General features: G+C 36.2%; 1 protein-coding gene across 20 annotated transcripts in view; it reads left to right on the top strand.

Moving 5' to 3' along the window:
* Positions 1-18432, top strand: part of LOC123565984 (sodium/calcium exchanger 3-like) — a 257228-nt gene that overhangs the window by 177792 nt on the left and 61004 nt on the right. For 11 of the 20 annotated variants that reach the window (XM_053550277.1, XM_053550272.1, XM_053550275.1 and 8 more), the window contains 5 exons: positions 2586-2681; positions 3573-3680; positions 7008-7028; positions 14403-14533; positions 18227-18326. In XM_053550277.1, coding sequence (XP_053406252.1) covers positions 2586-2681; positions 3573-3680; positions 7008-7028; positions 14403-14533; positions 18227-18326 — 456 coding nt within the window. The remainder of the gene's footprint in view (positions 1-2585; positions 2682-3572; positions 3681-7007; positions 7029-14402; positions 14534-18226; positions 18327-18432) is intronic. The other 9 variants (XM_053550288.1, XM_053550284.1, XM_053550282.1 and 6 more) reach the window with 3 other exon arrangements.

Below are 18432 nucleotides of genomic sequence, written 5' to 3'. Positions count from 1 at the left end.
AGTTACAAGACTATTGTCACTATAGCTGAAGCACATTGTGATTTTCATCTTTCCCTGCTGGTCTACATTTTGTGACATTAATTATAAAAGACAGAACCTGTATTGATTTGATATAAAACTTTAAACTTGAACAGATACAGAAAAGAAGTGAGTTTCAATTGGTTTTCAGGCATATGCCAATAAAACATTTTCACAGCAGGGGAAGTTTTCCTTAGTTGGGATGCATGTTGCTAATTAATTATCATATTGATGTAATTTTTGTGTGCTGCAGTTCTTGAACTGTCAACCGTTTTTATGGAAGGGCAAGGGTTGAGGAGGGGTTTTGGGGGTAGGGAATGCATTATACTCTTAGCAGGGGAAATTTTAAAACAGGGAAATAGGAGGGAAAATACAGTACATATTACCTTATTGTGTGTATTTGTTTAATGCCTATGCTTTTTGTGTCCTGTGGACACACATCAAGTTTAAATACAAGTTTCATTAGTACCATATAAATGCTTGCATTCATTTGTTTATTAATTACCTCCCTTTGATATGATAAAAAGCATTCACAAGTTATAGCTTTCCAGACATTTTCAAACTACATACCTCTTCATGACTTATATGATATAGTTATAACTTACAAACATTCTTAATAATTTATGTTGCTGCTCCTACTTAGAAGATAGTGTTGTATTGGCATGCTATATATGTAAGTTCACCCCTTTTTGATGATATGGGCATGTGTTGTTAAATGTTGACATCATTCTTTTTGTAGAGGTAAATGGGGTCAAAACAGCTGATTGTCAGGCCTGAACTGTGGTTGGGAAAAACATTTTTGCAATGTGAAAAATCCTTCCATTGACCCAGAAATTAATGGGGGATTTTCAAATTCAATTGGGCTTTTTAATTGCAATGAAACATATCAACAAGAAAATAAGACAAACATCATGAATTATTAAAACATAATTGGCTATGAAAAGAGAAAGCATGGTTGACTGTAAAATCCAGATATGACAAGCACAACCCACAAAATAATGACAATTGTAATTTTATAATATATAACAAAATCTGATGCATCCAAAACGCGTACTCTTTCTAAAAATTTCTCTAGTTTCACTTTCACTTTCAATTATAAAATTGTTACATTTCAACTTACCGTAATTTTTTATAAAGAAATACAGAAATTAAAATGTAATGCAATGCAAATCTAATTTATTTACATTCGAAATCTAATTCATTCTGTTGCTATCGTTACGATAAATAAAATGTCAAACATAAAAATTGCGACGGCATCAGCCATTTCTTGTCACCGGTTGGAAGTTGTCCCGACAGTGGTCTTTTTCACCATGCTTTGCACTATTCATTTCAAATGCAAATCAGACAAAAGCTACTTGTGGCTAATACTAATAGATAGATACCTTTCTAACGATACCCGGCTGAAAATAAAATTCACATTTTTACTGGTTGAAATCGTCAATACATTTCTTATTTTTATAATTACTCAGAAACTACAGAATGCATAAAATCCGGCCAGCCAGCTGTGACGTAAAGAGATTTTTTTAACAAACATTTTGATTGGATCGCTGCATCCATTCCTAAATAGAAACTCCACGGTAAGCAATTTAAGACGCATAGGTATCCCTGGAAAGTACCACTATGACGCATCAATGACGATTCAATACTATTTTTGTTGCTGTGTTGCCATCACGTGACTGAATACTCTATTCAGTATTGCAGTTGTTACTCCCCTTAACTATTGTAATGTCGTCGTATGGTATATTTTTTATCAATTTTCGCGAATTCGTAAGTTTTTTTTCTGCCGTGACTTTTGTACATTTTATGGGAAATTCAATGGTTTTTTTTTTTTTTAACTGAATGTACGAAATGGCGCATTGTGCCCTCCTTTCCCAACCACTGCCTGAAATGTATCAGTTACCTTAAACCTCATTGTAATTTGAACAGCTGTAAATTAATTAATGCATATGTATTACAACTTAATCTTTCAGTCTTGGACAGTCTGTTTATTTCATAGCTAGACTAATGTCTGGATTTTCTTTGACAAAATACCAGCTTGTTCTTACCTTTGTGTTGAATATTTATTGATGAAGAGAAAATATATAAAAAAAAAGATGTTGAGTCTATCATACCATGTAAAAAATCTTTTCTTTTCTTTGCCTCATTTAATTTTTCTGACTTCTGTAACAGATGATGTCTGTGTGAGGTGTCTCATATTTACAGTTTAATGAAGTTTTATCATATGAAGAGAATTAAGTTAATCATTTTTTTCTGTTGAATAAATTTCAGTGAACAGTTTCAGAATGTTTAATCCTTAGGATTTCTTGTTTCAAAGGCATCCCAGACAATTAAAAAACAAAAAGCTCAAATCAGTTAAGAATCTGTAACAGTAAATTCACATGTTCTCCCAGACTGCTTTCATATTTATTGAATAATTAAACTTAATTAAACTTAATTAACCTTTTGCAAGGGAATAAGCAATAAAATGCATTGAACAGATGAAATATTAGTTTATTTTATTGTACATTTAGGAATAGCAAATTTGATTGTTAGGTAAAACTTCAGTCATATCAATATATTTCATTCAGCAGTCATTCTGAGCCACTGAACTTCTCAGGTAGTGGTAGTGAGCACTCTTCCCGCACCACTACAAATATCACAGTTGTAATGGATCCCAGATACAGGTAACATCCTCTGTGGTAGCACCTTGCACAGCCGCACTTGGACATTGTAACACTTTTGATGTAGTCTTTGTTTTCCTAGTTTTCATTAACCATTTTTTTCTGTTCCTCTGAAATATTTGGGATAACTAGATCAGACATTTTCTGTCCATGCATCCATAAAACTTTGCATGTGTTAAAGGCCTATCATTACTGGGCAGAACTGATTCAAACTTATTCTTAGGAGCAGGTTACTCACTTGCAGTACCCCTTTTCAATGAAGGGCATTCTAGTTTTCACAAAAATTATTCTTGCACTGAGGGAGTAGGGATGTGGGGTGGGGAATGAGTAGCATGGTAGGAAAGTAAAAGTATTATTTTTTTAACTGCACTAGGCACGTTTCTGTAAAACACTTGAGAATGATGTTGTTTGGTGAGTTTTGTTTAGAAGTTTGTTATAACTGCATTTTCATGTCTTTCTGAAAACTCATTTATTGATGAATCTTCTTATCTTCTAGGCTAAATAAGATTAACAAACTGGTTTTGGTTACAGATTGCCTCATTACCAATTTCAAGAATAGACCTTAGTCTCATTTCTTAGGGTTCAAGATTTTCTGAATGCTGATTCCAGTAAATGCTATTTTGGTCATATTGGTGATTATTGGTATTGGTTATAAGCTGATACTTTGAGATGTTTCTGGCAGTTATCTAACAGTAATAATTACTTAGAAGTAGTGCCATCTTAAAGATGCCAATTTGTGATTCTGTATATTTTCCCCCTCCTATCTGTCTGGGTTATGATTTTTGTACTGCGTAAATGGCAGCCAACATTTTGATAATTTTGTAGGTTAAATTATAAAATCTAATAACATTGTTATAGAAACTAATACCCTGTTTAAAACATTGTCTATTTCAGGGATGGAAAAGAGTCTGATACAACTGTTATAGAAATGAATTCCCAGGGTAATACACCTGAACATGTAGAGAGGCATGCAGCTGAACCACAGGCATTTGCTAGAGCAAGGTAGGAATAGTATTATGCATATGGCTATGAAATGTGGGGGTTTGAAAACTTTCAGCTGTTGCAGCATGATACTCATAATGTCTTTTGAAATACCGGGATGGGAAATCATAAAATATAGCAGCACAGTATGTTAATATATGGTTGGTAATCAATTCTTTTTGAAGCTGTTAGTTGATGTTTTGATTTTGTTTTCATATTTAATTAAAGAATAAAATGGGAATCATGCTACAGTGTGATTATTCAGTGCTAGCATACACACGATAAAATTATTAGCCACATTCATTAGGGACATATTTTCATATTTTCTGAGCAAAAATGAAGCTAAACTGACACAATTAGCAGTGTATAACATCTCAAGGTCAAGGAAATGATTTTGATACATACCGAATTTCTTAAATAACCATATGATAACCATTCATTAGTTAACAGTAACTATTATGTGGCTGATTAGCTTTTATTGAGTGTAGTTTAATCATATTGTATTTAGATTTATCCACCTACATACATAGTCAACAAAAGATTGAACATTGTGTTATCTACCTCTACTAAATGCATGTCAATATTATAGTCTAATATTGTTTTGTTATGATGTGTAGTTTCTTTACCATAAATGTATCAAGCTTCAATCTCAGACTCTTGGGATCAAGGACCCACTCCCACCACCTCTACTCTGTTCCTGTCAACTATTAGCCAGTATCATGTATGTTTTAGCATTTTAAAACAAACTTAGCTTAGTTAGAGAGTAAAGACTACATTTTTTTCAATTTCAGCATGCTTTATAACTACAAATTTTACCATCAATACACTTTATATATTACAAGATGGAAAAGTTAAAAAATAAAGTTGTTTCAGCATAATTTAATAACTATTCAAGGTGTTGATTTTAAACTTGTCATATAGGTAAGTGGCAATTAGATGATTTGCAGAGCACATGAACCAGTTCAGTATGTCAAAGGTCACAATTTAATGGAGCTCAAAAATCAAATTTGGCCTTCATATTCCATGTCTGGAACACAACTTTATAATCACTCAAGTTATTAGCTTCATTCTCAGCATATAGGTAGGTGGGGATAAGACAACATGCACAGTGCACGAAACAGGTCTTTGCATCAAAGGTCAAGGTCAAATCTGTCCGTCATATTTTGTATCCAGAGCAAACTTAATAACTTTTTAAGGTATTGACTTCAAACTTGACTTATAGGTATGTGATGTGGCAATGAGTGCATGAACTTGGTTAGTAGGTCAAAGGTCAAGGTCACAAATTGAGTTCACATCAGACCTTTGTATTTCCTCCTCTGCTGATCTCGACTTCAAACATATAATGCCTGCTTTGTTGAACTCTAAACATGCTGAAGTTGTTACAAAACATGGTCTGTAATCTCCACCTAAACTCAGTTCATCTTAAAATGCTAAAAGATACTGGCTAACAGTTGGCGTGGACAGAGGAGAGAGAATCCTGACCCCAAGTGTCTGTGGCTTCAAAATAATTTGGTGGATGATATTGCATGTCAGCTCACATGTGAGCTTGAAACATTGTGCTTCTGTTGATTGTTGCATAAAATAAATGTAATTAAAATGATACTTGTAAAACTCTGTAATAGAATATTAATATGATTTATGTTTTTCTTTACCTTGGTAAGTGAATTCTCATGTTTCCCAACGTAAGGCTTGACAAAGAATTGTTTTGCTAGATTTAATGTAGGAAGTAGTTAAATTTTTAATTCTTCTATTTTTGATAAATTAGTCTGTGATTTTCTTCTCCCTTTTTTAATCCCCTGCCACAAGTGGTAGGGGTTTATAGAAACGGTCTCTGACCGTCTTTCCGTCCGTCCTTAACGCTTTCATGTCCGCTCTATATCTCCTAAACCCCTTGAAGGATTTTCATGAAACTTTGGTCAAATGATCGCCTCATCAAGACAATATGCAGAACTCATGAGTCGGCCATGCCGGCTCAAGATCAAGGTCACAACTTAGGGTTAAATGTTTGAGCCCTCCATTTTGTGTCCGCTCTGTATCTCCTAAACCCCTTGAAGGATTTTCATGAATCTTGGGTCAAATAATCACCTTATCAAGACGATGTGCAGAAGTCATGAGTCAGCCATGTCGGCTCAAGATCAAGGTCACAACTCGGGGTCAAAGGTTTGAGTCTTCCATTTTGTGTCCCCTCTGTATCTCCTAAACCCCTTGAAGGATTTCATGAAGCTTGGGTCAAATGACCACCTCAACAAGACGATGTGCAGAACTCATGAGTCAGCCATGTTGGCTCAAGATCAAGGTCACAACTCGGGGGTCAAAGGTTTGAGCCTTCCATTTTGTGTCCGCTCTGTATCTCCTAAACCCCTTGAAGGATTTTCATGAATCTTGGGTCAAATGATCACCTCATCAAGACGATGTGCAGAAGTCATGAGTCAGCCATGTTGGCTCAAGATCAAGGTTACAACTCGGGGTCAAAGGTTTGAGCCTTCCATTTTGTGTCCGCTCTGTATCTCCTAAACCCCTTGAAGGATTTTCATGAAACTTGGGTCAAATGATCACCTCATCAAGATGATGTGCAGAAGTCATGAGTCAGCCATGTTGGCTCAAGGTCAAGGTCACAACTCAGGGTCAAAGGTTTGAGCCTTCCATTTTGTGTCCGCTCTGTATCTCCTAATCCTCTTCAAGGATTAGGAGATACATGAAACCTTTGTTAAATTATCACCTCATTAAGACGATGTGCAGAAGTCATGAGTCAGCCATGCCGGCTGAAGGTCAAGGTCACAAAGGTTTGAGCATTCCATTTTGTGTCCACTCTTTATCTCCTAAACCCCTAAGGCCTTGAAGTATTTTCATTAAACTTGGGTCACCTCTTCAAGAACTCGTGATTCAGCATGTCAACTCAAGGTCAAGGTAACAACTCAAGGTCAAAGGTTTGAATCCCTTGATGGATTTTCATGGAACTTGGGTCAAATGATCACCTCGTCAAGATGATGTGCAGAATTCATGAGTCAGTCATGTTAGTTCAAGGTCAAGGGCACAGCTCAAGGTCGAAAGTTTACCATTTCACTATCCACAACAGTGGCGGGAGATTTAGCTGTCTTTCAGACTGCCTTGTTGAAACAGCAGCAGTTGGAATACATATTGACTTCCTTAATTTGGGGATATTGTCAAAAGTAATGTTAGAAAACTGATATTGTTCTACGCTGATTTTTGTATTACAAAATATTTGCCGTGTATATTTGTCTCTCCTTGCTTATTTCTCCTTTTATACTTCTTGCACTTGTCTGCTTCTGACTCATATCTTTTACAAAAGATTTGAATATGTTGCTCAATGACATGCGTGTATTTCAGTTCAAATAGAGCAAATGCACAGTAAGTTACTGTTACACTGAAATGTTGGAGTACTAAAACAAGTCACCTTTTGTCCACCCTGTATTTCCAGTTTCACTAACGTCTTCAGTAAATTTTTATTTTTACAAATTATGGTACATTATGTAACATTGTTTGGTTTATAACATATAGCACATTATTATGTCTCCCACCACACAGTGGTGTGGGAGACATATTGATTTACTCATGTCTGGGTGTCTGTCACAAATCTTGTCAGCATGCGGAGTGCACTCTTTAAGTCGAACATTTCTCATCCAATCTTCACTAAACTTGAACAAAATGTGTTTGCCAATAAGTCCTCAGCCAAGTTTGATAACTAGCCAAATCGGCACAGGCACTTCGGAATTATGGCCCTTGAAACTTGTTTTTTGATAATCAAAGCACTGAAAGTCTGATAAGGCAGTTGTGGGAGACATGCGCTTTACTCAAAAGCAGCTCTAGTTATTTATTGACTTAGTGAAAACTTTAAAAACAACAATTTCTATTTTATAGATTCACACTTTGTCCTTGTAAGAAGTTGTCCTCTTTTTAGCTCAGCTGTGTTTGGTGTCTGTGATCGTCAACAATTTGACTATATACACTCTAGAGGCCCAATCTAAATGACATAATTATGGACATTGGTTATTATGTTTCCCTCAGTAAAATCTTCTAGGACATCAGGGGTAAAAACTAGGTCACTCTAGGTTGAAAATCATAATTATATCGTATCATATCGTATCTTTTAAACAGTGTAGGCAATGCTGTATAAAACAACTTACAAGATTGTCACATAATTGATAAAACTAACCCATTGTGCAGGGTTGCTTCAAGTACATTATGATTCTGCAAACATATAAGGAAGTATGTATTGAAACATTGTTATTTGCGTTTATTTTCTGTAAATAATGTCATATTTCAGTTCGTGGAAAAGTTTGAACTAAATTAACTGACTTGAGTGTTTTCGTTGAACCCTATTGAAAAATATGAAGTTATGCACACTTTTAAAACAAAAGTCTAGAATTAGGAAATAAGAGAGCTGCAAATGATAATATTTTCGCTGTGTGGCAGGCAATTTAAAAAAAGGTTAGGAGCACACCAATCGTAGTCACACAATTTACTAAAGTTGCTGAAGCACCATCTGGGTAATGTCTAATGAGTCCATAGTATTAACACCCAATACTAGTTCTAATTTTCTTGGAAATTTGGTACACAATGTCACAGTGGTTCTAAACATGTCAAATTATTCATGAAACAATTGTGTATTTTAACTGGAAATATTGGGTGTTAGTTAGCAGAGTGAATAGATGGAGAGAATCTTTTTGTCTTAGAAAGTGATGAATCAATCTCTCTCTTGAGACCTCACATTTCAGCATTAAATTGGTTTCTGTTAGCACACTGATCCTGAACCTCTCTTCTGTGTTTCTAAGAAATCTCTTCCATCTCCCTAGACATTTACTGGTATGTTTTTGGTATGTTTTATGTGTGTTAATGCAATTCTCCGGAACATTAATACCTAAGAAAGGTCAGGGTATCCCAATAATGAAAGTGCACTTGATTTTTAATCTGCAACGTTTACATAAATAAGACTAAGGAAACAAGTCTGAAATTATTGTAAAGTTAATTAATTGTTAGGTTATGTTACATTAATTGTCTTACAGCTTCAGGACCTAAGAAATTACTCTCGCAACTGTTATGAAAAATAAAGAATTATTTCTCTTTTGCACAGTGGCACTTGAAGATTTACATTTGCTTGTCATAAGTATATATTATACAATCAGTTGGATGATAGAAAATTATGTAGAAATTTATTGAGAGTGGATGTTATGTAGAAAATCAGGCCATACCTATCTTGTTCTTTGTTAAGTGTAAATTCTGTAAAATACAGTTTGAAAACTTGTCAAAGAACCATCTGCACAGTAAATGATTTATGGCATTATCCTGTCTTTACTTTTTCAGGGGACCTACTTATAAATATCTTTAGACACTTAAAAAGAAACAGTTTGGGATGGCCTAATTATTGTCTCTCCACATGTTCTGATTTTTTCATTTTTTGCCTTGCAGATTCAGGTGACTAAACAGAACTTTGTAGCGTAAAATAACACAGCCTCCCCTTTAGCACCTTATAATCAAAGTTTAACTATTATAGAATGTTAAATGAAAAAAAAAGTTATGTTTTGTAGCTTGCATGTATAAACTGAACTTCGTTTTGCAAACGATTCAAGGATAGCACAGCTTCAATGAGTTTCAAATATTTTTCACTTTCCGTATTTGGAAACAAACAAAAACTTTGTAGAAAGGCACTTGCCCTATTATATGTATTTTGACCTTGAAATAACATATTTATTGTTTCTTTGCTAATTCTAACAGTAGATTAAAAACAGTATTTTGTTAATTATGTCTCCCCCAGGAGACATATTGTTTTTGCCCTGTCCGTCCGTACGTACGTCACACTTCATTTCCGAGCAATAACTGGAGAACCATTTGACCTAGAACCTTCAAACTTCATAGGGTTGTAGGGTTGCTGGAGTAGACGACCCCTATTGTTTTTGGGGTCACTCCATCAAAGGTCAAGGTCACAGGGGCCTGAACATTGAAAACCATTTCCGATCAATAACTAGAGAACCACTTGACCCAGAATGTTGAAACTTCATAGGATGATTGGTCATGAAGAGTAGATGACCCCTATTGATTTTGGGGTCACTCCGTCAAAGGTCAAGGTCACAGGGGCCTGAACATTGATAACCAGTTCCGATCAATAACTAGAGAACCACTTGACCCAGAATGTTGAAACTTCATAGGATGATTGGTCATGAAGAGTAGATGACCCCTATTGATTTTGGGGTCACTCCTTCAAAGGTCAAGGTCACAGGGGCCTGAACATGGAAAACCATTTCCAATCAATAACTAGAGAACCACCTGACCCAGAATGTTGAAATTTGATAGGATGATTGGTCATAAAGAGTAGATGACCCTTATAGATTATGGGATCACTCCGTCAAGTCAAGGTCACAGGGGCCTGAACATTGAAAACCATTTCTGATCAATAACTAGAGAACCACTTGACCCACAATGTTGAAACTTCATAGGATGATTGGTCATGAAGAGTAGATGACCCCTATTGATTTTGGGGTCACTCCTTCAAAGGTCAAGGTCACAGGGGCCTGAACATGGAAAACCATTTCCAATCAATAACTAGAGAACCACCTGACCCAGAATGTTGAAATTTGATAGGATGATTGGTCATAAAGAGTAGATGACCCTTATAGATTATGGGATCACTCCGTCAAGTCAAGGTCACAGGGGCCTGAACATTGAAAACCATTTCTGATCAATAACTAGAGAACCACTTGACCCACAATGTTGAAACTTCATAGGATGATTGAACATGCAAAGTAGATGACCCCTATCGATTTTGGGGTCACTCCATTAAAGGTCAAGGTCACAGGGGCCTGAACATTGAAAACCATTTCCGGTCAGTAGCTCGAGAACCACTTGACCCAGAATGTTGAAACTTAATAGGATGATTGGTCATAAAGAGTAGATGACCCCTAACGATTTTGGGGTCACTCTGTGAAAGGTCAAGGTCACAGGTGCCCGGACATTGAAAACCATTTCCGGTCAGTAACTTGAGAACCACTTGACCCAGAATGATGAAACTTCATAGGATGATTGTTCATGCAGAGTAAATGACCCTTATTGTTTTTGGGGTCACTCCGTTAAAGGTCAAGGTCACAGGGGCCTGAACATTGATAACCAGTTCCGATCAATAACTTTAGAACCACTTGACCCAGAATGTTGAAACTTCATAGGATGATTGAACATGCAGAGTAGATGACTCCTATTGATTTTGGGGTCAGTCTATTAAAGGTCAATGTCACAGTGGCCTGTTCATGTAAAATCATTTTTTGGAAATAACTTGAGAACCCCTTGACCTACAATGTTGAAACTTAATAGTATGATTGGACATGCAGAGTAGATGACCCCTATTTATTTTGAGGTCACTTGATCAAAGGTCAAGGTCACAGGAGCCTGAACAGTGACTTGAAAACCACTAGGCCACGAGTGTTGAAATTTAGCGGGATGACTGGATATGCCAAGTAGATGATCCCTATTGCAGCCAACCATCAGTGTCTCTTTGACTTTCGCTCCTGACCCCTATTGACTTCTTGCCTATAGCACTTTGCATTTGGGGAGACATGCGCTTTTTTACAAAAGCATTTTCTAGTTTATACTTTTACAGCAAGTAGAGGGTAGCTCATCAAAGTTGTACTCATTTCCAGGTGGAATGTTATATAGAAATTACTGCATCACCAACAACCTGTTGATCCACTTCCTTGCCCAGTTCTTTTTCACTTCTTTCCAGCATTGATTTTTTTTCTTCAGTAGGTGATACTATCCTCACTGAGCTGAGAAGGGTAATATCCATGTATCTGAGTCCTTTAAATTTGTGAGATAAAGGAAGTCCTTAAATGACTGACACCAGTAATGTCATCAAAGCTGTCTTTTGCTGTATATAACCACTAGGTAGCCTAGTGTAGAATGGCTGTTTCCAGACTGGGAGGTCTTGGGTTCCATCCCTAGCTGTGTTGTACCAAAGACATTAAAAACAGTACCAGTAGCTCCCTTACTTAGCATCCAGCATTAAAAAAAAACTGACCTCTTTTATTTCCTCATGGCAATGAATTCCATTATGAATGAGGTGTCAAGATTGAGTAATATCTATATTTGTAGACTTGTGAAGTAAATTTGTATGCACACTAAATAGTGTTACATGGAAGTCAAAGATTAACCCATAAGCTTAATTTTGTTGTCTGTGAACTGAAGAATAAGAAGCCCTGTGGTTTGTAGCATAGGAGTATTTGTATTCAGATCCTATGCTTTGTTGCGTAGAAGTACCTGTAGTCAAATATTTTAAGAATGGCATTATCTGTCCATTTGTCCATCAACATTTTCAGTTTCCGGACTCAAAATCAGAAAGAATTTTAGCTACAGCTTTTAAACTTTGCAGGATGGCTAAGCACCACATGAGGCAGATCCCTATTGTATGGGGTCAGTAAGTTAAAGGTCAAGGTAACATTGATTATGGAGACGGAAAAAGGTTTCCAAACTCTTCATAAAGAATACCGTATTTTGGTGCGTATAGGTCACACTTTTTCTACCCATTTTGCTGCCTGAAAAAGTTCCTGCGACCTATACGACAGAACATTGCCAGCAGAGTTTTTTTTTTCGGGCCAATTTTCTGACCGTTGCTCTCGCAAAATTATGTGCATCTGTTACGAACGAACAAAATGGATAAATAATATCAATATTGGCGGCTTTTCAACCAATATATCGTAAATAACCCATACAGACTATTAAAATTACGAATGACTTTTATTCAAAGATGCTTTTGCAGTTTGAATTACGTTTGTTTCTACTTTCGTTTTACTGGACGCCATTGACATGTACTCCGGGTTGGATAAAATCCGGACAGATCCGTCCTCCATTCCAAACATTGTTTATACTAATTCTTAGTGTATTTAAAAACTTGAAAGATAATTTTTTACTTTTGATTTTTAAATAAAAGAAAAAAATCTAAAAAGAAATATTTTGTTAATCTTTTTACTCAGAATAAAAAGAACGTGGTTAATTACATGACACGGAAAGGTGTTATAATTGCTGTGCAAACAATTCACACTTAAACTTGCATGATTACAGAATGTAAATGCAAACCATCTGCTGCCAATTAGTGTCAAAAAGCCGCTTTTCTTTGATGTAGTCTGTTACCGATACTACTGTTGGTACGAAACGGTTGGGAACGAAAATAACACTGTCCGATTTCCACCAATCAGGTTCTGATAATAATTCAGTCCGCAGCATCAATATGGCCGCCGCCATAACTTTTTTGCCGGTAAATATTAAATATTGCTGGGGAAAAAATCCGAAAATTAACTGCGACCATTTTTTCGGCACTTTCCTATTCTGCTTGCAAACATGCATATTATGCACTGTTGGGCAGAGCTGTTTTGCACAGATGTACCGGTATACAGAGCTTGTGCTTTTTGCAAAGAAGACATGTATTCAGACCCTATGCTTTTCTAGATGTGCAATTTAAAAATTGTATGATTTTCAAAGTCTCAATATTTTCCCTAACAAGTGCATTTATAAAAGCATTCGTATGGTTTTCAAAATTCAGAGTTTTAAGTATTAAAGTTTAAAAATATGGTCTGAATTCCGAAAACTGAATGATTTGTCAAGTCTCCCCCGTACTTGGATTCAGTGTTGTTAATTTTCTGGTCCTTTAGGATCATGGAGTCCATTCAACATAATGTGTAATAGAGTTCCACCTAAGCCAGTGCTAGGGGGTGTGAGAGGTGTTGCACATTTCATTACCTCTCATGAACAGACTCTATCAAACTGAGTCTGCTATTATTCTTCTTGGTTGCATTCTTTGCTTCCAGAGGATCATTTTACAGATTTTATTGTCAAGGCCCCAACAAAATATTATAAATAATATAAGAAGTCACGGTGCAGATGGAAATATCTGGCTCTCGGGTAACTGATTAAGGGTAACGAGGCTTCGCAAAAACACTGCAAGTTACTGCAAAACATTTACCCCCGAGAGCCAGATATTTCCATCCATGTCTGCATTCTGTATTTTTCAATCCAATTAATGTTTACCTTAATTTTATCTCTCCATCACTACAGTAGTTTCAGCTCAAGGGACAGTTTATCTAATGTTATCAGAAATTGAAAATAGAATAAAAAAAATATGATTAAATCAAAAATATCAGATTCTTTTCATTTGAGTAAGTAGTTCTGTGTATTCATGTTTGAATCGTAAGATACCATCTGTGTCAAATAAAAATTTTTTAAGCTGCATGCCTGAATGTTTACTATGTCAGAGTTTTAAAACACATAAAGAAAGCTAAGGTCAGTGTTTATAGCATGTAACTCTGTACACAGTCCTTCACACACATCATGTCATTATATTGATGATGTATTTGATATGAGGTCATCTGTTTTAGACAAACAGGTTCCATCATGAAATTCAGTCAGTTGCTCTTGCCTGCTGATAAATTAGACATTAAAGATGTTTGTGGTTGATAACTGCCTTAAAATTATTTCCCTTTGCTTCTTTGAACAGAAAAGATCATGACCAGATTGCCAACGTATGAATAAGGAAAGGAGAGTATTGACACAGGTTTTAATAATGTTTTTACAGATTTCAAAATTTTATTGGTATAAAAAAATTCAGCTTTGATGATACACTTTCTGAATAGGTAAATAAACGATGTTTGTCAAAACAATAAAGATATAAATGTAAGAAGTATTTAATGCATATAGATCAGTTCATCTGCTTGACATGTAACTATATATTATGTGTATATGTTATAGGTTCCGTCATGCTATTGTAGCTACTTTAAGAGGTACTCACCATAAACCGAAGAATAAACATAGTATGTCCGATGTAGTGGATGCTCAAATGAAGATCAAGAAACAAGAAAAAGAAGGCAAAAAGCCAGAAGGTAGGATGAAGAGAAATGAAAATCAGTGCTATTATTACGTATATCTAGGAGCATATGTATATATAATTAGGATAATTTTCAAGCGGGAACAGTTTTATATTATGATAGCTTTCATTTTTGATTTCAGGTCTCTTTGCTTCAACAACTATGGATACTACAGATATGTTTTGTAGACAAAGTTTTGATTTTAGCTCACCAGAGCAAGAAGTGCTCAAGGTGAGCTTTGTGATCGCCCTGTGCCCGCCGTCGTCGTCTGTCATCAACAATTTGACTGTTAACACTGTAGAGGTCACAATTTTGGCCTAGTCTTAATGAAACTTGGTCAGAATGTTTCTCGCAATAAAATCTTGGACGAGTTTGATATTAGGTCATCTGGGGTAAAAAAAGTAGGTCACCAGGTCAAATCAAAGGTAAAGTTTGTTAACACTCTAGAGGTCACAATTTTGGCCAAATCTTAATTAAACCTGGTCAGAATGTTACCATAAATAAAATCTTGGACGAGTTCGATATTGGGTTATCTGGGTTCAAAAACTAGGTCACCAGGTAAAATCTAATGAAAAACTTTTTAACACTAGAGACTCAATTTTGGCCCAATCTTAATGAAACTTAGTCAAAATGTTACCCTCAATAAAATCTTGGATCTAAAACTAGGTCACCACGTCAAATCAAAGGAAAAGCTAGTTAACACTAGAGGCCACATTTGTGACTATATATTAATGAAACTTGGTCAGAATGTTTATCTTGATGATATTTAGGTCAAGTTTGAATCTGGGTCATGTAGGGTCAAAAACTAGGTCACCAGGTCAAGTCAAAGGAAAAGCTAGTTAACACTCTAGAGGCCACATTTGTGACCATATATTAATAAAAACTTGTTTCAGAATGTTAATCTTGATGATCTTTAGGTCAAGTTAAAATCTGGGTCAGGTGGCATCAAAAACTAGGTCACCAGGTCAAGTCAAAGGAAAAGCTTGTTAACACTCTAGAGGCCACATATGACCATATCTTAATAAAATTTGGCATAATGTTAATCTTGATGATCTATAGGTGAAGTTGAAATCTGGGTCAGGTAGGGTCAAAAACTTGGTCACCAGGTCGAATCAAAGGAAAAGCTTGTTTACACTCTAGAGGCCATATTTATTGCAGTATCTCTATGAAACTTGGTCAGAATGTTAATCTTAATGATCTTTAAGCTAAGATTAAATCTCGGTCAAGTGGGGTCAAAAACTAGGTCACCAGGTCACAGAATCAAAGGAAAAACTTATTAATCCCCGGCCACAAGTGGTGGGGGGTTATAGGAATGGTCTCCGTCTGACCTTGCGTCCTTCCGTAACATTTTATGTCGGCTCTGTATCTCCTAAACCCCTTGAAGGATTTTCATGAAACTTGGGTCAAATGATCACCTCATCAAGACGATGTGCAGAACCCATGAGTCGGCCATGTTGGCTCAAGATCAAGGTCACAACTCAAGGTCAAAGGTTTGAGGCTACCATTTCGTGTCCGCTCTGTATCTCTTAAACCTCTTGAAGGATAATCATGAAACTTGGATTAAATGATCACCTCATTAAGACAATATGCAGAACTTATGAGTCAGCCATGTTGGCTCAAGGTCAAGGTCACAACTCAAGGTCAAAGGTTTGAGCCTTCCATTTTGTGTCCGCTCTGTATCTCCGAAACCCCTTGAAGGATTTTCATCAAACTTGGGTCAAATGATCACCTCATCAAGATAATGTGCAGAATCGATGAGTCTGCCATGCTGGCTCAAGGTCAAGGTCACAACTTAGAGTCAAAGGTTTGAGCCTTCCATTTCGAGTTCATTCTGTATCTCCTAAACATCTTGAAGGATTTACATTAAACTCAGGTCAAATGATCACCTCATCAAGAACTCATGAGTCAGCCATGTCAACTCAAGGTCAAGGTCACAACTCAAGGTCAAAGGTTTGAGCTCTGTATCTCCTAAATTCCTTTTAGGATTTTCATGAAACTTGGGTCAAATGATCACCTCATCTAGAAGATGTGCAGAATTCATGGGTCAGCCATTGTCAGTTCAAGGTCAAGGTCACAGCTCAAGGTCAAAGGTTTACCCAATCACTATCCATACCAGTGGCGGGGATTTAGCTGTCTTTCAGACTGCCTTGTTAACACTATGGAGGCCACATTTATGACTGTATTTTCATGAAACTTGGTCAGAAATTTAACCTTGATGATCTCTAGATCAGATTTGAATCTGGGTCATGTTGGGTCAAAAACTAGGTCACTAGGTCAAATCAAAGGAAAAGCTAGTTAACACTCTAGAGGCCACATTTATAACCGTATCTTAATGAAACTTCGTCAGAATGTTAATCTTTAAGATCTTTAGGTCAAGTCCCAATCTAGGTCAGGTGGGGTCAAAAACTAGGTCACCAGTTCAAATCAAAGGAAAAGCTTGTTCACACTCTAGAGGTCACAATTTTGGCCCAATCTTAATGAAACTTGGTCAGAATGTTACCCTTAATTAAAATTTTGGACGAGTTTGATATTGGGTCATCTTAGGTTAAAAACTAGGTCACCAGGTCAAATCAAAGGAAAAACTTGTTAACACTCTAGAGGCTACATTCATGGCAATATCTCTATGAAACATAATCAGAATGTTTGTCTTGATGACCTTGTCAAGTTCGAATCCAGATTATGTGGGATCAAAAACTACGTCACCAGTTCAAAAAATCAAGCTTGTTAACACTCTTGAGGTCACATTTATAACTGCATCTTCATGAAATTTGGTCAGAATGTTAACCTTGATGATCTTTGGGTCATGTTCGTATCTGGGTCATGTGGGGTCAAAACTAGTTCACCAGGTCAAATCAAAGGAAAAACTAGTTATCTCTCTAGAGGCCCCATTTATAACCATATCTTAATGAAACTTGTTCAGAGTGTTAATCTTAATGATCTAAAGGTCAAGTTCTTATCTGGGTCAAGTGGGGTCAAAAACTAGGTCACTAGGTCAAACCAAAGGAAAAGCTAGTTAACACTCTAGAGGCCACATTTATGACCATATCTTAATAAAACTTGGTCAGAATGTTTATCTTGATGACTTGATCTTTAGGTTAATAGGTTAGGTGAGCGATACAGAGCCTTCAGGGCCCTCTTGTTTTATAAATGACAGGTCTCTGTTGCAAATGACATGTTTCAATTTCAGGTTAGGGGATATGTACTGAATTTTGGTCTGATCTAAATTACATGCATACAAATTTTGAATAGCACATTAGATGTTGGATTCAGGAAATTTGCCAGAATTTGTATGAATACAGTTATAATCAGCACAAAAACCAGTGTGTTTCCCCTTCAAACATTGTATGCTAGGCAATTTTTGGTGTGAGGTGGCATACAACTGTTAAATTCTGCTTCAACAATGGTTTTAACCCATGATCCTTGGGACAGATGACAGACACTTGTCATCTACACCACTGTCTCTCACTGCTCATGCAACATTTTCATGTGAAAGCTTGGTAGAAAGGATAGAGGCATATGGATTTTCAAACATTGTTGACCAAATTATGTAATATTATGATCCTAGGTATTATGACTCTGGTAAGAATTACATCACATAATATTGCATAGAGGTAAATGTAGGGAGGTCTCTTTATCAAACACAGATGACAAGTTGTTTCTTTTTATAAGAAGAAATTTAAGCATTTCTTTTGTGTTGCTATTTTTCAGGTGATCTAATCGGAAAGTTCACATTTTCCTCTGATAGATATGCTGTGTTAGAGAGTGCTGGTTTCTTAGAAGTGGATATACTCTTTCATAGAAATATTCCGTGAGTACCATTTTTTTTAGTGATTTTTTTATACGCGCATCTCAAAGACGGAACATATTAATTGTAGAACTGTGTGATCACTCGATGTCCGGCGTCTGTCGTCTGT

This window comes from Mercenaria mercenaria, chromosome 8, assembly GCF_021730395.1.
Source record: "Mercenaria mercenaria strain notata chromosome 8, MADL_Memer_1, whole genome shotgun sequence".
In the NCBI taxonomy this organism is placed as follows: domain Eukaryota; kingdom Metazoa; phylum Mollusca; class Bivalvia; order Venerida; family Veneridae; genus Mercenaria; species Mercenaria mercenaria.
Note: the sequence above shows the minus strand (reverse complement) of the source record. Positions and strands in the feature narration are given on the sequence as shown.